The 25,559-nt window shown below is 39.9% G+C and overlaps 1 protein-coding gene across 1 annotated transcript in view; it reads right to left on the reverse strand.

Moving 5' to 3' along the window:
- The window catches only part of unc-13-4A (BAI1 associated protein 3), a 207,203-nt gene that overhangs the window by 102,900 nt on the left and 78,744 nt on the right, over nucleotides 1-25,559 (reverse strand). The window contains exons 2-3 of the mRNA XM_076179939.1: nucleotides 8,161-8,329; nucleotides 1,292-1,459 (exon numbers count right to left, since the gene is read on the reverse strand). Coding sequence (XP_076036054.1) covers nucleotides 1,292-1,459; nucleotides 8,161-8,329 — 337 coding nt within the window. The remainder of the gene's footprint in view (nucleotides 1-1,291; nucleotides 1,460-8,160; nucleotides 8,330-25,559) is intronic.

Raw genomic sequence — 25,559 nt, forward strand, 5'->3', positions numbered from 1 at the left:
GTTAATTTCTTGTAGCCATCTCCAAAATCTTTGTTTTCTGTACTTTGCACTCCAGTCCCATCCTTTTTCCAAGTTCAACAAAATTTTCAGTTATGCTTAACACATCTTCGAGGTTCTCTCCCAATGTATCCAGATTGTCTGCACATGCCCGCTTTCCAACTATGCAGCTACTAAGTCTGGCCCTCCCTTCTCCTTGCATGCATCGTCTGATATTACATTCTAAAATTAGACTAAAAAGTACAGGTGATAAAATTCAATTTTGTCTAAGACCACTGATTGTTCTAAAATATGGTGTAAAATATTTGCCCACCCTCACTGTGCACTCATTGTCTACATAATATGCCTTGCATACATCGTCTGATATTACATTCTAAAATTAGACTAAAAAGTACAGGTGATAAAATTCAATTTTGTCTAAGACCACTGATTGTTCTAAAATATGGTGTAAAATCTTTGCCCACCCTCACTGTGCACTCATTGTCTACATAATATGCCTTGATTAGCTTTATCAATGTTCTAGGAATTTGAAAATGTTCCATAATTTTCCATATTGAGTCTTGGTGTATGCTATCATATTCCTGAACCCACACTGGTACTCACCCACTTTAGCTTTATAGGGTATTAATCAGCTATATAGTATTTTTGAATATACTTTGTACAAGTAAGCTTATTCATCTACATTCTGCATTTTTGTTTTGATCTCATTTTATGAACTGGGATAATAATGGCTCTTCTCCATTTTGGTATTTCTTTTACTTCCAAGACCTCATATCACCAGACCTCTTTCTTCTCTTTTCTTCTCTAGTATTTCTTTCCATTAATGCCCAGCATTTCCACTGAGTTCCATTCCTTTCCCAATCCCATCCAGCCTCATCTCCTTGTTTTATCTTTAATTAATTTCTCAAATTAAATATTCATGGATTTTCTTTTCATTCCATGCCTTTTCCTTTCCTTCCAATTTACCAGTTTCTCTTTATCTACCTTATCCTGGTCATATCCACCCTATTGACCTTACTTCCTTCAATATAGTGTGGTACTTTAAAGAATTATCAGATTAAAAATGAACAATTCCAGTTGCTGTAGAAGGCATACTTTACTGAATTTTCAAGTTAAAAACAATTTAGCCATGACTCCTTTGACATGGCGACATCCAACCTAAATTTTTGTTTTGCTAAAAATCATTCATTTCAGAAAAGGGGCGGGCAAACCAGCCTTCCCAACTAATGCCAACTTATTCCTAATGCCCACCTCATCCCATTTCAACCCATCATTTCATCTCACTGGTACTCACCTTCTCCTCTGAGGCTATGGCATTGAGTCGCTGATGATTATGGTTGTCAATATGGAAGGCCTCCTGTCCATAGCGAACTAGGTCCTCGGCCACGTCGCGAGGGTCACCAGAAGAGGCGCCCACTTTGTGGCGGACGGTGTACAACACCTCCACATACAGACGCTCCATCTGTGTGCATAGGTACGAAAATTGGTCAAATTATTGTTGCATTCAATGAAAAATGAAGTGCAAAAAACTGGTTTTTAATAAGAGTAAATGCCTGAATATACCTTTATGTACATTTGACTTTAATGAAGTTGTGACAAATTACAGTTAGTAGTAACATTAGAAACTTTTAGTAGTGTATGTCAAACCATAAGGGGAGGAGAACTCCAACTAGAACCCAGGTAAATGGGTCATCAAATATGCATGGTTGTGGTACAGGTGGAACTAAAAGGGAAGAGATTGGAGGTTTATTTTTGGGGAGGATGGTTGTATTGGTGTTAAATGAAACTAATTTGAAGGGGAAGGGTTTGTTTGAGTTTAGGAAAATGGTGGGGAAGATGTCGGAAATGATGAATGGGTGAGGGAGGAAAGGACTGGCATTGCTGGTAAGTGACAAGATTTAAAGGGCATGGTAAAGCGGAAGGAAGTCTTAGAGTGTAATGTGGGCAAATTTGCTATCATAATAACAATGACAGAAATTAGAATAACGATGAAAATATTCTAGATGTACCAAGTGTCTCTTCCCCCAGCGAGGTTCCTGCCGCCTATTTGAGGTCAGGTAATTAGTCGTGGGGCAGAGTACACGAGCTTGATGGTGACATTACAAGGTCAGATCAGGAAGTGCAATGACCTCACCAGACAGATAGGTGAACGTGACCAGCCGACCTACCATCATACACCGCTTGTGATTGGCTCACAATCTACATGTGATTGGCTCAGTCACACATCACCTGAGCCAATAGATTTGTATAAGTAGCCTTTAATTTTGCCAATAAAGCAATCTGGAACCAACCATTGTCTTTATAACACAGTACCTGTTGACATGCCGCTATGCCCCTTATAAGGGAGGTACCCAGCCAGGGCACACACCCACTCCCACTCATTTCACTCCCATCCACCAATCACTTGTTTCCCTCTCATCTTAGCTCCTCACAGATGAAGATTCATCCCTGTTTCCTGTCCACTGCCCAGATCAAAAGCAATGAAGCAAGCCACAGCACACCCACGAAAAATAGAGAAGACATCCCCCTCTTAGTCAATGCTGTGTCTTGTTGCAATGCCTCTGACCCAGGGGAGTGGGTGAGACACAGGGATGACCTGTCATCCAGGAGGAGCTAAGATGGGAGGGGAGAAAGGGTGGTGGATGGGAGTAAGGGGGAAAAAGCACTTGGTATATAGATACATACATACATACATACATAGATACATATACCAAAGGCTTTTTCCCCCTCACAAGGGAGGTAGCCAAAAAAACAAAGGCATAAAGACCATTCCCACCTATTCCATCCCTAATACCTCCACTCCCCTCCACCCTCTTCCCTCCCTCTTATCTTGGCACCTCCTGGATAACGGGTCATCCCTGCATCTTGTCCACAGCCCAGGGTCAGAAGCAGTGTCGCAAGACACAGCACATCCACAGCAAGGCCACTTCATAAAATCAGCGACCCCCCTATATAGATAGATAGGTATATAGATAGATTTTCTTAATGCTGTTGCTATATCAGCCATCACATGTATCACCAACATGAAGAGAAAACTAGCAGAAACAGATGATAAATCTAGCCATATTTACAACAACAACTTGGAGAACTTATTAGCCAAAGAAGAGGAATTGCTTCCAAAAGAAGACACAATAAAGAGAGTATGTGACCAAATATCCAAACTTCAACCACCATTACCAGAAAGACTTGTGTATCTGAAACTTGCTGGAGAATGGAAAATTACTGCAGGTCCTGAACCAAAACAATTTCTGTTTTTCCACAATGGACCAGACAGTGACAACCATATCACCATTTCTGGGTCTGATGAATTACTGCGGTTACTTGCTTCTGCTGATTACAAAGGATTACAAAGGCAGAACATGCTGACAGGAGACCTTTTGGTCCATATCTAGCTTGGATGCAAAAAAAATCATAATACTAATAAATTAATAAATAAAAACAATAATAATGTAAATAACAAATAAAATACATAAATAAATGCATAGGTATAGATAAATAATAAACAAACAGGTAAATAGTAAATACAGTAATAATAAATTGACATATACATACATACATATACCAAGGCTTTTTACCCCTTGCAAGGGAGGTAGACAAAAAGAAAAAGGCATAAAATCATTCCCACCCATTCCATCCCTGAATACACTCCACTCCCCTCCACCCTCCCTCTTATCTTAGCACCTTCTGGATGACGGGTCATTCCTACACCTTGTCCACTGCCCTGGGTCAGAAGCAGTGTTGCAAGACACAGCGCATCCACAGCGAGGCCGCTTCATTAAATCAGCGACCCCCCCTCTCCATCCCTCCATGCATAAAAGGAGAAGACAGGGAGAAATCCCTTCGGGCTGCGACAAATTTTGCTCACACATACTACCTCACCCCCCATCCCCACCAACCATTCCACTTCATGCATCATAACATCATCCATATACAACCATTCTCCATTCACCCCTGTCTTCTGTCCTCTCCCGTCCTTCCTCAACAGACATTCCCCTCTTCCCCAAAGCCCCCTTCACCCCATCCATCCACCTCATCTTAGGACATCTCCTCATCTTCACTTCCTCCACATCTGCCTTCCATACCTCTTTTACTAGTCTTTCTTCACTCATTCTTTCCATGTGTCCAAACCATCCTAATACTCTTTCATCAACCCTATCTCCCAACTCCCGTTCCACCCCTGTTCTCCTCCTCACCTCCTCATTTCTCACTATCTAGCCTAGTAACCCCCATCATACTTCTCAGACACCTCATCTCAAACACATTCAAACTCCTTCTCTCTTTCTCTCTTATGTTCCATGTTTCTGCCCCATAGAGTGCTGTTGGCACAATCACTCCTTCATATAGTCTCCTCTTAGCATCCATTCCCAAATGTCTATTCCTCATTACACTTTCCAATCCACCAAGGCATTTATTTGCTTCTCTCAATCTACATTCTACCTCCATCTCCACTCCACCTTTTCCTGCCACATTTGCACCCAAGTATCTAAAACTATCCACTTCCTCCAGTCTCTCTCCCTTAATGCTCACTTCCAGTATGTTGCCACTTTCACCCCTTGAACATCTCATCACCTTACTTTTACCCACATTTATCTTCAGCTTTCTTCTATCACACACTCTCCCAAACTCTGTCACCAACTTCCTCAATCCCTCCTCCGATCCTGCCACAAGTGCAGTGTCATCCGCAAAACAACAGCTGGCTCACCCCCCACTTTTCTCCATTTTCTTTAACCATCTCCAATCCCTGACCCACCACCCTTGCATTTACCTCTTGCACCACCCCATCCATGTACAAGTTGAACAGCCAGGGTGACATAACGCATCCGTGACGAAGTCCCCCCCTTTACCTCGAACCACTCACTCTCTCCATTTCTAATCCTGACACATGCTCTACTACTCTATAAAAACTCTTGACAGCTCCCAGAAGCTTTCCTCCTATCCCGTATATCTGCATAACCTCCCACAGTGCCTTCCTGTCTACCCTGTCATAAGCCTTTTCCAGATCCATAAAAGCCAAAAAAACATCCTTCCCCTTTCCTATAGCTTTCTCACATATCTGTCTTATCACAAAAATCTGATCTACACAACCTCTACCTGTCCTAAATCCACACTGTTCCTCACCAATTACTCCCTTTGTTCCTCTCCTAATCCTCTCAATCAAGATCCTCCCATAAGCCTTCCCAACTACACTTAACAAGCTAATCCCTCTGAAACTACTACATTCACACTTGTCCCCTTTTCCCTTGTAAAGTGGAACTCCTCCAGTCCTCCGGTACTCTACCCTCTCTACAGCAAACATTAAATACCCTCACCAGCCAGTCCACCATCACTGTACCTCCTTTTTTTAGACATTCTGCATGGCATCCATCCAGACCAGGTGCCTTACCTGCTTTCGTCATCTTAACAACTGCCTTCACTTCATCCTTCCTTATTTCTCCTCCATTTTCCTCACTCATCACTCTCATTTTCTTAGCATTTCCCACTGCAACTATCTTTCCCTCCCTATCCTCCTTCACATTTAGCAACTCCCTAGAATATTCTGCCCACCTTCCCCTTACTGCCTTCTCTTCCATTATCATCTCTCCATCTGCACCTTTTACCTTTTCTTCCCTACTTATTCACCTCCTCTTCCTCTCTTAATTTCTTTCCAAAACATCTTTTTATTACTTTCAAAATTTTCTGTCATACTCTTACCCCATTTCACATCTGCTCTCCTCTTTGCCTCCTTTACCTTGTGCTTTACTTCTCTTTTCTTTTTTTTGTACCTTTCATATGACTTCCTCGTCCTATTTTGTAACCAATCTGTGAAAGCTCGCTTCTTCTCTTCTACAACCTTCTTTGTTTCCTCATCCCACCATTCACTACCCTTCCTTCTATTTCCTCCTGTCCTTCTTGTTCCACACACCATCTTTGCACACTCTGTGACTCCCTCCTTGAACCATCGCCATTTCTCCTCCACTCCTAGCTCTACTCTATCCTTCACTCCCTCCCACTCCTCCCTCAGCTTCTTCTTGTACTCCTTCTCTTTTCCCTTTTCATTTAAAGAGTTCACTCTAAGCACCTCCCTACCTTTTGTCCTTTTCCTCTTTCTCCATCTATCCTCCACTCTCAACTTACCTTCCACCAAAAAATGACATATAACTAATAATAAATGAGAATCAAACAGATAACAAAATGATAACAAAACAAAAACAAATAATATAAAATATATTATAATCATTACAGCATCTTGCTTAGGTGTGTATCTAAATGATCCTTAAAGCTTTGAACTGAACTACATTGCACTACCTGTGCAGGAAGTTTATTCCATTCATTAACTACACAGCTGGCGAAGTTGTTTCTACCCACTTCCAAATTGAATCTATTTCCGGACAGTTTGAGACCATTGTTTCTTGTCTGATTCTCATTCAATGTGAAAATTTTGTCACTTTTGATGTTGTCAATTCCCTTTAGAATTTTAAAGACCTATATCAAGTCACTTCTGAGTCTACACTTTTTCAGGGAAAACAGATCCATATGTTTTAGTCGATTTTTGTATGATTTATTCATGGCTGATGGATGTGAACTTCGTAATGGCTCCTTTAGGATTTATGTAATATGCACCCCAATTGGTAATGCTCCAGTTCCCACTATTTTTTGCTAGTTTACTGACACCCAAGATTCATACAAAATCCTGCTACAAGCTGTAATGGATCACTATCTTGAGACAGAACACTACTCAGATTTATCAACCATGATTTTTGAGTTTGAACAGGGAGTCATCTCCATCAACATTATTTTCAGAACAGACACAGACACATGATGGTACTTCTATTGCTTGATTCAAAATAACTGAAAAAAATACTGAACACTGACCTGGGCAACCACTTCAAAGAAAATGATGGATTTCATAATTTCTGTGGAGAGATTAACTTACTGGTACTCCTACCCACTGAATGCCCCAATAATCATGCAGGTACTCAAATCTTAATGTTTTGGAGAGGCAGCTATACTGCATGAGTACTTTGACCAAACTTATGTGGTTGGTAATGTGTTCATAGAAGAAGACAACTCATAGTCTGACTTTCCAGCACTAAACTTTGGTTTATCCCAATAAGGTTCCCTTTCAAATTATGGAACGTACATGAAACCACTTTGAATGACTGTCCAACAACCAATAACCTGTGTGGAGGTGGGGAGAAAAAGTTATCATCTTGTAAATACAAATACCCATCTATCTGGAAACTTCTCAATTTATGAAGTTCAATTCAATTACTAAGATAGTTTTATCCACTTACATGGACAAACTCTGGAATAAAGGTGATCCTGAGGCAGGAGTATGCCCAACCACGTGCATAAAATAGTTAACCCCTACCCCAAAAAAATAATAAAATAAAAATAAAGACGCTCCTCAACTTACGTTTTAGTTACGTTCCGAACGGCCGAACGTAACGTGAAAATGAACGTAAGTTGTTACTGTACATTCCATTAATGTATGACCGTTCATACTGTACTATACATCCATAAATTCTATTACCGTATCTTATAAAACACCTCTAAATCATTAATTACAAACATAACATTGTAAAATAATAACATTAATTTCAAATAAATTAAATTCAAGCAACATAATGTGAGATGGTGGAGAAGGAGGAGGCAAGGCACATTCAGTCTGTCGTTTGTGCCATGTAAACAATGGACGCAGCGTCATGCGTAAGTATCGTTTGAATGTCTCATACTACGGAGAGCGCGCTAAACTAAAAAATTCACTCCTTTTTTTTTTTACATTTTTTTTACAGTCAGTTCAAACGTAAAATCGAAAAAACGTAAAACGAATGAACATAAGTAGAGGAGCGTTTGTACATCTAAATTAATAATATTCTGTGTCCATGGTGCAAGGGCTAAAAGCTGATAATGCATTTGTTAGGTTAAAGAAAATAAAAGTCTGTTGTTCTGTGTGCTTTGTAAAATGCCTGAGAGAAGGAAAGTATTTGGTGCAGGACAATTACACACATTTTTGCTGGACAAAACCCATGTCACCCAACAACTGCCACTACGCCAGGAAGGACCTCATCGGTAACACTACAACTGCCACTACGCAAGGAAGGACCTCATCGGTAACACTACAACTGCCACTACGCAAGGAAGGACCTCATCGGTAAAAAAGCAGAATCATTCGAGACTTACCTCCTCCTTGGGTATCTTGTGTTCTTGGCATCTGATGGCAGAGAGGGCCTCCGGCGTGATGTCACGGGACCCTTGGCGCCCCGTCGCCCGGAGACCCCGCAGCTCTTCAGTCTGATGCCATCCCAAACCCGTAAATTGCTCCAGCCAATTGTGATCCGCATCAGCCACCCTGAAAGAAAGAAGAACAGATGATGAATTGTAGCATATTCCACGCATATATACACACGAACGTGAGGAAACGTACCCGAATGGATAATGAATGGACATCAAAATAGAATGCATCTGTTTAGATATAAACATGCCCGAAACAATCCAGCTGCAGTGGTTAGCATCTAAGCCTGACAACTCAGCTGAGCCAAAACTGAACTCCAGTCAGGGCTTAAATATCATTACAATTTGTAAATCGTCACTAAATCCCTTTAGGATGGGACCAGGATGTGTATGTGTGTGATTCACAATGGTCTTTGGATCGTGTTGGACTAGTGATTGACTATTTTCCCTCAAAGAGGAGACCTCAGAGCTCGTGTATGACCGATCTATGGGCAATGCTGTGACCTTACACGTACGCGCACACACACACACTCCAACTCCCCGCCCACGAGAGTTGGAGTAACGACCCGAAGCACAGCGATACTGAAATTATTTCAGCCCTAGGCGGGATCTGAACCCAGACCACCGTAGTGGCGGCCGCGAACTCTAATCCTGCCCATCTTCCCCTTACATATCCTTGTAGAGATGATTTTTTATATATGTATATATTTTAATGAGATCCTTCGTAATTATGGCTATTTTCGCGTAGGTTATCATGATAGTTTGCGTGTTTTCAATCATGGAATCTCATTCAAAGTTTCCCCTGACAGATATCCAATAGAGCCATGCGACTTGGAACCCTACATGACTCAGTGGTGCTTCAGTGCTGCTGGGCATGTCCTTAACCTGAGATCTATAGGACGAGGAGGAGGAAGGCGAGGCTGTGCGAAGATCGAGCGACTACGTGGTCCAGACCGTTCGTTGCTTTGCCCTCGTTCCACGTGAACGCAGCAGTGACGGGAACGATTTTTTTTTTTCAAAGATCCGGAGTTTTTTTTTCTACTTTGGTAAAGATCCGCCTGTTTCTTTTCTGTAGTGCGAGGAGGAGGAGAATTCCGACTCTTGCAGGTAAAGGACTCTATTCCCAGTAGAGTTCGAGTATTTTCCTTTTTCTTTTTAATGACCGAATGCAGGACCGGCCTGCCCAATGAACCACGATACGGCTTCTGTACCTCATCCTGACTGGTAAGGTTTCGTGCATGAATGGTGAGAACTGCATGCGAAGCTTGGAATGGCTCTTGTTGTGAATCAAGTCTGACAATAGTGTAATCAGCTCGACCATACTGATGAGGTGCTAGCATATATATATATATATATATATATATATATATATATATATATATATATATATATATATATATATATATATATATATATATATATATATGCCACAAAAAGTCAATCGCACCTCTGATATGACATCCGTTGTGGAGAGGAGTTGGGGAGCCATGAAAGTGCTTCTTTGAGCCTACCGGGGATCGAGCCCGGACCTTTCGCGTTGCGAGGCACAAACGCTACTCACTGCTCCACGCGGGCTCTTAAACATAAAAGAAAGAGAGAGAGAGAGAGAGAGAGAGAGAGAGAGAGAGAGAGAGAGAGAGAGAGAGAGAGAGAGAGAGAGAGAGAGAGAGAGAGAGAGAGAGAGATTTTTGGAATACCCAATTATAAGTCACAGTACGGTAGATGGTTGTAGGAGTCGTGCTACGGCTACCACCAATGAGAAGACGTGCCAATTTAAATGAAGATTAAATGAGAAGGAAAGTACTGGAAAAGTGAATGAGGAGTGGGTGGATCCCTGGAAAGTTATATACTTCAAGGAAGGAAGAAGGAGTGGTATTAAAGAAGAAAAAAACACACACATGACAGAAACACCAAACGATTTTATTCAGCTGAGAGGATGATGTTACATCCACTCACACACGCGCGCCCAATCGCTCATGCATTCACTCGCTCATTCACACACACAGACACGCACGGACTCACGCACATTCACTCGCTCTTCCGCTGGACACTTGGAGGGCCGTGCCCCGAACACTAAAGAGTTCCTCCGGCCGGGGAGTCCTTCTTCTTCGGCCAACTTCGTCGCGAGGGACGCCGAGATCCCCCCGAAGTTCGCTGCTGGGCTTCGGAGGCCGGCGGGCACACCGGGCACTCACGCAAGTGCTGCCGATCGAAGTGCTGTTCCGCCTCTTCTTCGGCCTCCGTCGGCGAGCAGCTTCGTTGGTTCCTGTGGGCCCTCCAGGTCCCGTGGAAGACTGTCGTCTTGACGAAGGCGCCTGTCGAGAACGGGCGAGCACTCCGAACACTTGCGCAAAGTGCTGCTTTAAGGAGTGCCCCTCTTCTGCCTGCGGCTTCCCTCGAGGAAGCTCTCAACATGCGTTGGCGCCGTTAGTATCCTACTCTGGAGTTGAGCGTGCCCCGGTCTTCGGCCATGTCAAGTGATGCCGGCCGGAGCGGTGTCCCTCGTCGCGCCTAACTGGGCCTGACCTCCGTGGGAGCGGGTGCTTCGGCCCGAGAACGGGGCCGAGAATCCCGGATGAGGAGGCGGCGACAGACACAGCCAGCAGCATCGGACTAAAGCCAACACTAAACGAAACACACACACACACACACACACACAATACGTCATGTGTATGTGTACGTGTGCCGTGTGTGTATATCAGCTGCGTAAGTGTATATACGTGTCGATGCATATATAATTGTATCTGCTTAATTATAGCATACAGGAAAGGTGTAATGCTCGTGTCCTGTGTCTCACTCTCCAATTCTCACACCTCGTTTCAGTAGTGTGTATATTTACCTAGTTGTATTTTACGGGAAGGGGAGCTATGCTCGTGGTGTCCCGTCTTCATATCTAATTTTATCTAAACTATTTTTAAATTCATGTATTGTTTTTGCACACACTACTTTCATCTAACTTGTTCCGACTGTCTATTATTCTGTGAGGAAAGCTGTTCTTTTTCAGATCTCTTCTAAAGCTGTCTTTCTTGATTTTCTTTCCGTGTCCTCTTGTATTTCTATCATCCCACTTTATTAGATCCTCTCTATCAATAATTTTTATGCCTTTCATGATTCTGTAAATAGCTATCAAATCTCCTCTCTCTCTTCTTTGCTCTAGTGTCTGTAGCTCAAGTTTTGCTAGTCTCTCTTCATATGATAGTTTTTCACCAAAAATCTTATTTATTTGTTTCTCAGGTGACATATTATTCATAACAATGACTCCCAGGTCCTTTTCATTTTCTACTTTTTTTATTCTTTCTTCTCCCAATTTATATGATCCTGTTATTCTGTTTTCGCTTTTTCCAAATTTCATTATACTACACTTTTTAGTATTGAACTCCATCTACCACTTCCTACTCCATTCCCAGACTTTTATTTAGATCACTCTGTAGTGATTCACAATCTTCTTCCGTGTTCATTTTTTTTTTAATAGTTTTGCATCATCTGCAAAGAAGCTCATATAACTTTCAATTTCTTCATCCATATCATTAATATATATAGCAAATATTATTGGGGCCAAAACTGTTCCTTGTGGAACACCACTTATTACTTCATCCCAATTTGAGTGTTTGTCTCTTATCACTATTCTCATTTTTCTTTCTTACAAAAAGTCTTCCATCCATTTAAGTAGTTTGCCCTGTATTCCTCCTTCAGTTTCTAATTTCTTAAGCAACTTTTTATGTGGTACTTTGTCAAAAGCTTTTTTTAGGTCCAGAAATGCACAATCAGCCCATCCATCTCTTTCCTGTATTACATCTATTAGCCTTGAATAGAAACATATTAAATTGGTGACGCATGATCGTCCTTGTCTGAATCCAAACTGCCTTGGATTTAGCACATTATTTGTTTGTTTTTTCTAAATATTTTACCCACCTACTTTTGACAATTCTTTCACAAATGTTTGCTACTGTACTTGTTAGAGAGACTGGTCTATAGTTGGTAGGGTCTTCTTTATTTCCCCCTTTATATATAGGTACTATATTTGCTTTTTCCAATCTTCTGGAACTTTTCCTTCTTTCAAGGAACTGTTTATTATGCTATGTATTTTGTCTGCCAGTTCATTCCTGCATTCTTTCAAAATCCAGTTTGCTATTTCATCTGGTCCATGCAATTTTCTGACATCAAGATTACTCAAGTGTTTCATTATTTCATTCTTTGTTACTTCTATTTCTTTCATAGGGGGGACTTTCTCTTTCCATTCGATCTCTTCAGGTTGTATGTTCTCCCTTGTAAACACTGATTTAAAATGCTTGTTCATAATTTCCGCCATTTCTATTTCCTCTGTGTATTCAACTCCTTGTCTTAATTTCTCCAAATCTTGTTTGTTTTTCAGTTTGTTGTTTACAAATCTGTAGAATAGTTTTGGTTGATCTTTACATTTTTCTATGACATCTTTTTCATATTTTCTCTTTTCCTCTCTGCACACCTGTACATATTCATTTCTATAACAAGTATATATTTTCAATTTTTCAGGTCTTTTGTTTTTCTTCCATTTGGTCCAAGCTTTATCTCTTTTGTCTTTTAACTCCCTACAACTTTTATTGTACCAGCACTTTACATATTCTTTTTCTTTTTTTTTATCTTAGGACATACTTTTCCACTCTTTTTTTTTTTTTTTATAAATTTTAGTCAAAATATTCCATTTCTCTTCCACTGTTGTTTCTTCTTTGTATATTCCTTTCCCAGTTTTCTTTTTGAAAGAATTCTCTTATTTTATCAAAGTTTGTTTTTTCATAAATCATTCTTCCTTTTCTGTATTGTTTATTTCTTTTCATGTATTTTTCCTCATTTAGTTCTAGTTCAATCAATATGTGGTCATTTTTACTTATTGGAGTTTTATATTCAATCTTTTCCACTATTCTAGGTTCAGATGCGATTATTAGGTCTAGTCTCGATGGTTCTTCTTCATTTCTATACCTAGTGTTCTCCTGTATCCACTGTGTCATTGTATGGTCAATAATCATCTCGAGTAGAACATTTCCCCATGAGCCGTCTCCACCCTTTACTGTCATCTCTTCCCAGCAGACTTCTTTGCAATTAAAGTCGCCCATTATAACTATTCTTCCTCCATCTATTATCTTATTTAATGTTATCCTTGTTCTTCTAACATTTATGTTCACTCTCTTCCCACGAGGCTGTTTTTGGAGGCACATAATTTATCACATACTTTCTGCTCTTCTTATCTCTGTCTTCCATTTCGATCATAATCATCTCTACTGTATTCTTTCCATATGTGACACACCTCACGTTTATATCCTTCTTAGTCAGGAACATAACTCCACCCCCTTGTTTTGCCTCTCTTTTTCTAATCCAATAATTATATGCATCATGTCGTACACTGTTGGGTGGTAGTGGACCTTTTAATTTCGTTTCTACAATTCCCATTATGTCCGGTTCTTTTTCCTTCAGATAATCATTCAGCTCATTCAATCCTGTTATTGATCCATCTATATTTGTGTAAGACACTTTTAGTTTTCTGCCACTTCCATTGTATTTTGTTTCCCTTTTGTTTTTCTCTAGTATGTCGTATTTCCTTTCAGATTTACTGCTCTCCAATAGAATTTCTTTTAGTGACTCTGTTTTCTTCTCGTTTTTTCCTTAGCTTCATGTCTTTTCTTTTTTTTCCTCCTCTCTTTCCTCTTTATTCATTTCTCTTTTTATCCATACCTTTATATATTGTTCACTTGCTGCTAGTTTCCCTGTTTTTGCTAAGATATTCTCTGCCGTTGTTTGTGACCTGAATTTAATATTAATTGGTCTGGTCTTACCTGTACTATACTTTCCGAGTCTATACATCTCTTCAATTTGTTTCATGATTTCAGGTTCATCTTCCTGAACTAATTCTAGTAGACTGCTTACTTTTTCTTTTTCATCATTGATTCTTGTGGTTCTATTCTTGTGGTTTCTCTTCCATTCCTAATATAATTAAACATTTCTTTTTATTTGCTAAGTCTCTTACTATTTCTCCTTCTGTCTCATCACTTTAATAACCGAGTCTTCAGTTTATTCTTTCATTTGCTGTTTTATTATATCAGTAAATGCAACTTTGCCATTTTCTTGGTTTTTTTTTCCAACCCTGTGCTTCTTTTGCTATGGCCTCTTTATTGTCTTTATTATTTCTCTTTAATTCCTCATTCTCCTCTTTTACTTCTTTTAACTGTCTTTTTAAATCTTCTATTTCTTTAGTTAAGTTTTTGTTCACCTTCTCTAGTTCTTCCAATTTTTTCAACTCTCTGCGCAATCTTTGCTATGTTACCGAACCTATTCTCCCACTGTTCGGTCATTTTTTCAAGTTTTTCCTCTAGTTTTGCTAATCGGGGGAGGTTGGTATCCGCCCCCCCCCCCCTTATTAAATCCATGGAAATTATTATCCTCACCTTCCATTGTGCTGTTCTTATCTATATTTCTAATCTTTACATTTTTGTTAATCCCTTCACCAAAATCATCGGTCCTTCTCTTGTTTACAAGACGCTTGGCCTCCTGGACCAAGTCCTCCCCTTCCTCATTTCCTTCCATTTCCCACAGTAATCCCTCCCCTTCTCCTTTTTCCTTACTTTCCCACTACACCACGAGCTTTCCCCTTCCCTGTAAATACAATACGGTACTTCCTTTGCGTTGAGATCCACGAAAATTTCACTTTTTCTTCAGAACTCCAATCTTCGCCGTCCATCCGACGAAAGTGTGTATTTACCTAGTTGTACCTAGTTGTATATTACGGGAAGGGGAGCTATGCTCGTGGGGTCCCGTCTTCATTTCTCATTTTATCTAAACAATTTTTAAATTCATGTATTGTTTTTGCACACACCACTTTCTCATCTAACTTGTTCCAACTGTCTATTACTCTGTGTGGAAAGCTGTTCTTTTTCAAATCTCTTCTATAGCTGTCTTTTTTTATTTTCTTTCCGTGTCCTCTTGTATTTCTGTCATCCCATTTTATCAGATTCTCTCTATCAGTAATTTCTATGCCTTTCATGATTCTGTAAATAGCTATCAAATCTCCTCTCTCTCTTCTTTGCTCTAGTGTCTGTAGTTCAAGTTTTTGTAGTCTCTCTTCATATGATAGTTTTGAGAGTGTTGGTGCCAGTTTTGTAATTGCTCTTTGTATTCTTTCAAGTTTTTTTATACATTTTTTTGTACTTGGTGACCATATTGTTGCTGCATATTCTAATCTTGGTCTTATCAGGGTGATTAGGATTTTCCTCACCATTTCTTCATCCAGGTATGTAAATGCCACTTTGATTGTTCTTATTATATTATAAGTTTCTCCAAAAATCTTATTTATATGTTTTTCAGGTGACATATTATTCATAACAATGACTCCCAGGTCCTTTTCATTTTCTACTTTTTTTATTCCTTCTTCTCCCAAATTATATGATCCTGTTATTCTGTTTTTGCTTTTTCCAAATTCCATTATACTACACTTTTTTGTATTGAACTCCATCTCCCACTTCTTACTCCATTCCTGTACTTTATTTAGATCTCTCTGTAGTGATTCACAATCTTCTTCAGTTTTCACTCTTTTCAGTAGTTTTGCATCGTCTGCAAAGAAGCTCATATAGCTTTCAATTCCTTCATCCATATCATTAATATATATAGCAAACATTATTGGGGCCAGGACTGTTCCCTGCGGGACACCGCTTATTACTTCATTCCATTTTGAGTGTTGGTTTCTTATCACTACTCTCATTTTTCTTTCTTGCAAAAAGTCTTCCATCCAATTTAGTAATTTACCTTGTATTCCTCCTTCAGATTCTAGTTTCTTAAGCAACTTCTTATGTGGTACTTTGTCAAAAGCTTTTTTTAGGTCTAGAAATGCACAATCAGCCCATCCATCTCTTTCTTGTATTATATCTATTAGCCTTGAATAGAAGCATATTAAATTGGTGACGCATGATCGTCCTTGTCTGAATCCAAATTGCCTTGGATTTAGTACGTTGTTTTTTTCCAAGTATTTTACCCATCTATTTTTGATAATTCTTTCACAAATTTTTGCTATTGTACTTGTTAGAGAGACTGGTCTATAGTTGGTAGGTTCCTCTTTATTTCCTCCTTTATATATAGGTACTATATTTGCTTTTTTCCAATCTTCTGGAACTTTTCCTTCTTTCAAGGAACTGCTTATTATGCTATGTATTTTGTCTGCCAGTTCATTCCTGCATTCTTTCAGAATCCAGTTTGCTATTTCATCTGGTCCATGTGATTTTCTGACATCAAGATTACTCAATTGTATCAATATTTCATTCTTTGATACTTCTATTTTTTCTATAGGGGGGACTTTCTCTTTCCATTCAATCTCTTCAGGTTGTATGTTCTCCCTTGTAAACACTGATTTAAAATGTTTGTTCATAATTTCCGCCATTTCCATTTCCTCAGTGTAGTCAACTCCCCCTTGTCTTAATTTCTCCAAGTCCTGTTTGTTTTTCAGTTTATTGTTTACAAATCTGTAGAATAGTTTTGGTTGATCTTTACATTTTTCTATGACGTCTTTTTCATATTTTCTCTTTTCCTCTCTGCATGTTTGTACATATTCATTTCTATAACTGGTATATATTTTCCATTTTTCAGGTTTTCTGTCTTTTTTCCATCTGGTCCAGGCTTTGTCTCTTTTTTCTTTTAACTCCCTACAACTTTTGTTGTACCAGCACTTTACATATTCTTTTTCTTTTTTTTATCTTAGGACATACTTTTCCACTCTTTTTTTTTTTATTTTTTTATAAATTTTAGTCAAAATATTCCATTTCTCTTCCACTGTTGTTTCTTCTTTGTATATTCCTTTCCCAGTTTTCTTTTTGAAAGAATTCTCTTATTTTATCAAAGTTTGTTTTTTCATAAATCATTCTTCCTTTTCTGTATTGTTTATTTCTTTTCATGTATTTTTCCTCATTTAGTTCTAGTTCAATCAATATGTGGTCATTTTTACTTATTGGAGTTTTATATTCAATCTTTTCCACTATTCTAGGTTCAGATGTGATTATTAGGTCTAGTCTCGATGGTTCTTCTTCATTTCTATACCTAGTGTTCTCCTGTATCCACTGTGTCATTGTATGGTCAATAATCATCTCGAGTAGAACATTTCCCCATGAGCCGTCTCCACCCTTTACTGTCATCTCTTCCCAGCAGACTTCTTTGCAATTAAAGTCGCCCATTATAAATATTCTTCCTCCATCTATTATCTTATTTAATGTTATCCTTGTTCTTCTAACATTTATGTTCACTCTCTTCCCACGAGGCTGTTTTTGGAGGCACATAATTTATCACATACTTTCTGCTCTTCTTATCTCTGTCTTCCATTTCGATCATAATCATCTCTACTGTATTCTTTCCATATGTGACACACCTCACGTTTATATCCTTCTTAGTCAGGAACATAACTCCACCTCCTTGTTTTGCCTCTCTTTTTCTAATCCAATAATTATATGCATCATGTCGTACACTGTTGGGTGGTAGTGGACCTTTTAATTTCGTTTCTACAATTCCCATTATGTCCGGTTCTTTTTCCTTCAGATAATCATTCAGCTCATTCAATCCTGTTATTGATCCATCTATATTTGTGTAAGACACTTTTAGTTTTCTGCCACTTCCATTGTATTTTGTTTCCCTTTTGTTTTTCTCTAGTATGTCGTATTTCCTTTCAGATTTACTGCTCTCCAATAGAATTTCTTTTAGTGACTCTGTTTTCTTCTCGTTTTTTCCTTAGCTTCATGTCTTTTCTTTTTTTTCCTCCTCTTTCCTCTTTATTCATTTCTCTTTTTATCCATACCTTTATATATTGTTCACTTGCTGCTAGTTTCCCTGTTTTTGCTAAGATATTCTCTGCCGTTGTTTGTGACCTGAATTTAATATTAATTGGTCTGGTCTTACCTGTACTATACTTTCCGAGTCTATACATCTCTTCAATTTGTTTCATGATTTCAGGTTCATCTTCCTGAACTAATTCTAGTAGACTGCTTACTTTTTCTTTTTCATCATTGATTCTTGTGGTTCTATTCTTGTGGTTTCTCTTCCATTCCTAATATAATTAAACATTTCTTTTTATTTGCTAAGTCTCTTACTATTTCTCCTTCTGTCTCATCACTTTAATAACCGAGTCTTCAGTTTATTCTTTCATTTGCTGTTTTATTATATCAGTAAATGCAACTTTGCCATTTTCTTGGTTTTTTTTTCCAACCCTGTGCTTCTTTTGCTATGGCCTCTTTATTGTCTTTATTATTTCTCTTTAATTCCTCATTCTCCTCTTTTACTTCTTTTAACTGTCTTTTTAATTCTTCTATTTCTTTAGTTAAGTTTTTGTTCACCTTCTCTAGTTCTTCCAATTTTTTCAACTCTCTGCGCAATCTTTGCTATGTTACCGAACCTATTCTCCCACTGTTCGGTCATTTTTTCAAGTTTTTCCTCTAGTTTTGCTAATCGGGGGAGGTTAGTATCCGCCCCCCCCCCTTATTAAATCCATGGAAATTATTATCCTCACCTTCCATTGTGCTGTTCTTATCTATATTTCTAATCTTTACATTTTTGTTAATCCCTTCACCAAAATCATCGGTCCTTCTCTTGTTTACAAGACGCTTGGCCTCCTGGACCAAGTCCTCCCCTTCCTCATTTCCTTCCATTTCCCACAGTAATCCCTCCCCTTCTCCTTTTTCCTTACTTTCCCACTACACCACGAGCTTTCCCCTTCCCTGTAAATACAATACGGTACTTCCTTTGCGTTGAGATCCACGAAAATTTCACTTTTTCTTCAGAACTCCAATCTTCGCCGTCCATCCGACGAAAGTGTGTGTGTGTGTGTGTGTGTGTGTGTGTGTGTGTGTGTGCGCGCGCGCGCATTTACCCATAGACCCGGCCTACTAATTTCTTGGTTGTGGTGTAATTCGTAGGGAGACATGGACGACTCCAAGGTTGAAAATGAGCTGACACATCTGATCCATTCATGAATGGGAGACCACTGTCCTTGACCAACACGACATGAGATAGAGAGAAAGAGATTACCAAATTGGTTAGAGAACTGGAGGATTATGTGTCGAACTTATTAAGAACTGTAGATATACAGCTAAAGCGAGAGATGGCTGGATGATTTGCAAGTACTTAGGTATAGAAAAGGCATTCAAGGAAGTACAGCAATCGTTTACCATGGAAGTTGGAAGTCAGTCCTTAGACCTAAGAGGTAAATCGTTTGATTGGATGAAAGGCACATGTGGGCAGTAGTAAAAAATGATGAATCAGAATGAGAGTACCGGAGTGCCACAAGGATAGTTTTGAAATTCCTCATTTTCTCATTTAGATGAATGACCTGGTGGAAGATACAAAAAAAAATGCTAATATATTTGCAGACGGCGCCAAAAAGATCACTAGAGGAGAGAAAGATGAGAATTATAGGTTGCTGCAAAGGAGATCTAGACAGTACGAGTATGTATGTTTACAGCCAAGAAAGGAAATCTATTTTCAGAATAAAGAATGTAAAGTATTCAAAATTATCAATAGCTCAAAAGATCATAATTGATAAGAAATAACTTGTCACTCGACAAAAATATCAGCGATACTGAAGGTGAAAATATGAGTTGTTGAAAAACACCAAAAGTGCGTCTTTCCTTTTATAGATACAGAAATGATAAAGAAAAGACGCAGACAGCTTAATTCCACCAACATATGCAGCGATGGCACAGTCTCCAAGCAAATTTAAAGATATAAACAAAATTGAGAGAATATAAACGGTAGATACATCGCAATATAGACTAGAAGCACTAGACTTTGTAGGTCGATTTTTGAAAAGAAACTGAACAAAAGTAACTGAAAATATATTCTAATCTGGACGAGAGGGCGTCATGAAGTAATGGAAACAAAAGACTGTCTGTTCAAAGGATGTGAACATTTGTAATTTTTCGCACATATGCTTCAGTACTTGAAACAACCTAAATGATGCTACAGCCCAGACTGCAACTATGTGTGCAATTTTCAATTTAGTTATATTGGAAGTAGGAGACAATGCCTCACGAAAATAGATAGTTTCTTGCATAATAGCATCAGGTAAAGATACGTGTACACACACACACACACGTACACGTACACGTACTCACAAACAAAAAAGATATTTTAGACCCAACCACGGGAGACCCAAAGAAGAGCGCGGACCGTGGCCGGGAAGTCAAGGGGGGAAATTAGGGGGGTGGGGAATGGGGAGGGAGAGGAAATTGAGGGGACAGCCTAAGGATGTAGGGAATTGGGGAGAACAAGAAAAATGAAGAGTTAAGGCCGGGACAGAAGGAGAGAGATTGAAGAGGTCGGTAAAGATGAAAACACGAGAGAAAAGGGACACACGGACGAAGGACTGGCGGGAGTAGAGAGAGAGAGAGAATGAAGGTAAGGCGTCTTGCATCTTTGCTATCTGCATGGATTTCTCTCGTAAGGGTAACAATGCGCATTTCTCTCTCTCTCTCTCTCTCTTTGTGCTCCAGAAGAAAGGTGGTAAGAAAACCTTCGGGACAACTTCATGGTCGTCATGCCAATGTCAGATCATAATAGGAGGGTTTCACAGTTCTATGTCTTCTGTGGGGAGATTGGATTGTCTGGGAGGTAAGTATTGCGTTACTATAGTTATGGGTCCTTTGTGTCTATTTGTACTAATACTAGGAGTTCGTCTTGAAAGTCGTCAATAATTTTGTGTTATGTTGTGTTTAATGGGTATTGCTATTCTGCGTGTAGTTGATTGGTGTCATTTTGTCAAGGTACGTGTAGTTGTGTATTTTGAGTCTATCTGGTTTGCCTATCGATTTGAGGAGTATAATGTCCGATGTTGATGTGTTGTAAAGGTTGCATAATTCGTTTCATCTGTTAAGTGTCCACTGTATAATGATGTGTTGATTGTTCGATGTAATTGTGTGTGGCTATTGTTTTGTTCTGTGTTTATTGTCCAGTGTGGCTCGTATTGTGTGTTTCTGTTGTGCAAGTCGATGTGTCCTTGTTTCATTGATTTGTATTTGGTGTCATGTTGTAAATTATTAGGTTTATTTGGTCTTTAGCCATCTTCTCCATTCTTTCTTTCTCTCTTGATGTTGTCCAGTGTACACTATTTTTGCTTTGTTTGTGTTGATCAGTGCTTTCAGTATTTGTTGTGTGGGGTTTTGTGATATATCTTGTTTCTCGTGTAATTATTTGCAGTCCCAGGTTTCTTGGTTGGGTAAGGCGTTGTTTCTTTGGAGGTGTAGGTTCGGAGATGTCTGCTGATTTTTTGAGCGTTTGTTCTGTTGCTTTAATTTCTTCTATGTTTTGTGTGTTGCCTGTCTGTAGTTGGTTCTGTAGATCCCAACCTAACCTAGACTATTTCAACCAAACATTCTACAGTTGAATATGGCTCGTGATACATAACCTAACCTAACCCAACCTCATCCGACTTAAACCAACCTAACATAGGCTGACCTAACCTAACCAAATCGAATCTAACCTAAACTAAACCTATATTACCTAGGGTGGAGAGTCTACAGTTGATCAGTATTGGGGGGGGGGGATTCTACAATTGAGTGTAGTTGGATTCTATAGTTGATCAGTGTGGGGTGTATCCATATACCATTACTAACCATTACGATACGTCACATGCCTGACACGTGATCCACATGCATACAAGAAGGTGCCGACAGACAGTGGCCTCCACATTCCGCCACCGCCCAACGGAAAGTTACCGAAACAAGTACATAGTGTCGGCAGACAGATCATTAACCATTTCCTTATACCTACCAAACTACATAATTATAACTACAAACTATACACCATGTCAAGACACATTCACTAATACTAGATCCATTGCAATGCAACTAACACACAGATAATATTGTACAGATCCCGAACCTATGATCTAACTGTTAATCCGACACAAGATATGCAAAGATAGGCATATTCATACATACATACTCTCTCCCTTAGATGGAGTACCTGGGGACTCTCCCCGAAGGGAATTACATTCCCATGATGTAAATATCTCTTCACTACAATAAATCAAGACGGCCCAAAGAGGATTTACGCTCCCTGCCACAGGTGTAGCCATCCACGGGGTTACACGACTGGCGGGAGTGGCGGTGGCAGAGACGCTACCCCTCCCAACGCTTCCAAAGAGAGACCGCCGGTACACTTCTTCCCACGCCCACCTAAGTGGCCAATGTACCGGTTACAGGGGGGGGGGACTACAACTGACCAGAGTTGCATTAGAAATATAAGAATGGGGGAGGACGAAAGAGGAAAATTGTGGAGGAAGGATTCAGCGAGGAAAGAGGAGGAGGGAGGAGTCGGTGGCGAGGAGGATCACGTAGTCGGTGTGAGGACTAAAGAAAAATCCCATCTTTTGCTACGCTCAGGGGAGAGCCTCCCATTGAGGTGGTTCAGAGGTGTCTGGGGATGAAAGGGTGCAAAATAAATGACGCAGGCATGTGTGTGTGTGTGAGTCCAGAAAGGGCAGTTGGCCGATTTTTGCGAGAATAGTTGCAAGGGCGGGCGCAAAAGGAGGTGTTGCAGGTGTAATCGTGTGTAGGATTTTAGAGAGAATTGTAACTGTAGTGGGCAAATGATGCAAGGCATTGAAATCTTAGGATTTTAGAGAGAATTGTAACTGTAGTGGGCAAATGATGCAAGGCATTGAAATCTGTAAGAGGCACTGTGGTTGCAAAGAAGAAAGAAAAGGATTTCTGTCAGGCAAGGCTGAAAGTTACGAGTGTCTGATATAAGGAAGAGGAAGACGGAACTGGTAGAAGTAGGTTGAGGGGTTTAAGAGAAAAAACAATGAGGAATTTATTCTCGCGACTGTAAGATTCTTAAGGCAGTGAAAGCTGTAATGGACAGATTCATTATTCGGATACGAGAGCAGAAACAAAGCTATTTATTTACTTCAAGAAATATGCTTTTACGAAAGAGAAGTGTAATGGTGCAGAAGAGGGAATGGAAACCACAAGACAGGTTGGCAGGCAGGTAACTGGTGAAGGCACGAGACGACTGCGTAAGGTGACTTGTTTCCTGGAGATGAATCAATACGACCTATGCACAGTACATTAAAGTGGGTTGTCTAGCCTCCTCCCACCCTTCGCTTGCGCAGGTTGGCCTGGCCTGGCCTGGCCTGGCCTGGCCTGGCCTAGAGCCCCTCACGTCTCGTTTGCTCCGCCAAAGGAATGACCCAGTTTCGGATCGGCTGTATGTGCAGTATAATCTGACCTAAATTCCCGTAGATCTACGAAGCATCTTGAGCAACGCCCTAACTGGTAACACATGAAATACACCTGAATTACTTTCAGTTTATCGAGTGTTTTTGGGTTACCAGCATTTTATGTTAAATGCGTGACCCAGGTTGACCTTACCTGCCCTTAAGCAACATTTAAACTGAGGTAAGCGAGCCAATACACACCCGAATACACCCACACCCACAAAAACACACCCGCATCCTCCCACCCTCCTGGCGCCGTGATTAGAGTTTTCGCCTGTCACTACGGCGGTCCAGGTTCGAATCCCGCCCAGGGCTGAAATAATTTCAGTATCGCTGCGCTGCGGGTTGTTACTCCAGCTCTCGTGGGCGGAGAGTTGGGAGTATGTGTGCGTGTAAGGTCACATTATTACCCATAGATCGGTCATATGGGCTCTGAGCTCTCATCCGGGAGGTTAATAACTGTCGGTCACGAGTCCAACACGTGATCCAAGACCATGGTGAATCACACATACACACACGTAAACACGCGCGCGCGCGCGCGCACACGCACGTACACACACATACACGCACGTACACACACATACACGCACGTACACACACATACACGCACACACACACACACACACGCACACACACATACACACACGCACACACACACACACACGCACACACACATACACACACGCACACATACACACACACTCGCACACACACACACAGTCATACGCGCACACACACACACACACACACACACATGCAAACGCGAGCACACACACATACACACATTTCTAAACCCATGATATATCGTTGTATGTCTTTTAATACCAAAATGACAAATGATGAATTCGTCGTGCTTTAAGGATTTTGCCCCGAGATGAACTTCATGGAAATTATTTTCAGATTAAGAGGAATTTTCCCGTTCGGTTCAATTGTTACGATAATCTCGAGTTCTTCAGTTTATTACTAAACGATCGGGTATGACGGTTATTTTCTTTAACTAGCTTGACTGACTTAGAAGTATTAAGAAAATATACATTTCAAAAATAATGTTGAAGAACCTTCCAATTTAAATGAGAACGCCCGTAAAAAAAATACGTCTTGAGGCTCACCTTTTAAAGGATTTCAAGTAGTAAACGGATTAAAGTCTTCTAACACCCTTGTGTGGAATGAAAGTTAATAACGGTTGGCTTTTGCCAAAGTCAACTGCATCGAAAGTGGATTGATTGTTTCAACACATCTAATGTTACGGTGCGCCCTGGGGGATCATGTACACAGTTAATAATTTCAGATGGATATTTACCACAAAATTAAGCTAGCAACAGGAAATACTGATGCAAAGATGCAGCACGTTTCCTGATTGGCCGTCTTGGATCGTATCATCTTCAGGTTCCGTCGACATTCTCGACTTTGTGACCAGGTTTCAGGCAGACGACTCACGTGAAAGCCTTTCAGTCTCAAGATAGGCTGTTCGTATTGAACATCCTAACGTGTAAATAAGTAATTAAAGTGAAATTTGTTGTATATATATATATTGGTGACAAAAACTGATATTAGAATAACAATAATAAAGGTAACCATATTATTGAATTCTTTTTTTTTTAAATAGCAAAAGCAGCAGTATTATTAACGGACATGTAACCCATGCTTTGGCAGAATGGCATGCAAAGCTGAATAGACTACATCGTGTTTTACTATCCAACACACTTCCCTGCTATCTACATGGCATAAACAGGATTTATTATACTGATCGTAAAGTGACATATTTTCCAATACAACATGTGTTGCAACGTACAGACTAACTTGTTCTATACTTTTCTACGCGATCCGTTTTTTTCTCTACTGGTGGCGAGGTCAGACAATGTCTACACAGCATCCGCTAATTCTTGCACGGCTTCAAAACTCACTCCTGTTTTCCTGCTACGTGATTTGTCGCACGGTTTTCCACCGCTACTTGTTGCGCAGACAAACACATAACTTGTTGCACGAGACAACTTGCGACCTGGGCATAGGGCCAAGCTGTTTGCCTAACCTCATCCCATCCACAAGAATAAGTTAGTGTTATTGTATAAGTTAAACAATATGAAGCTGTAATACAGATGGAAGAAAGAGAGAGAGAAGGAGGAAGAGGGGGAAG

The sequence above is a fragment of the Oratosquilla oratoria genome, chromosome 43 (assembly GCF_046742065.1).
Source record: "Oratosquilla oratoria isolate Oo_2021 chromosome 43, ASM4674206v1, whole genome shotgun sequence".
NCBI lineage: Eukaryota > Metazoa > Arthropoda > Malacostraca > Stomatopoda > Squillidae > Oratosquilla > Oratosquilla oratoria.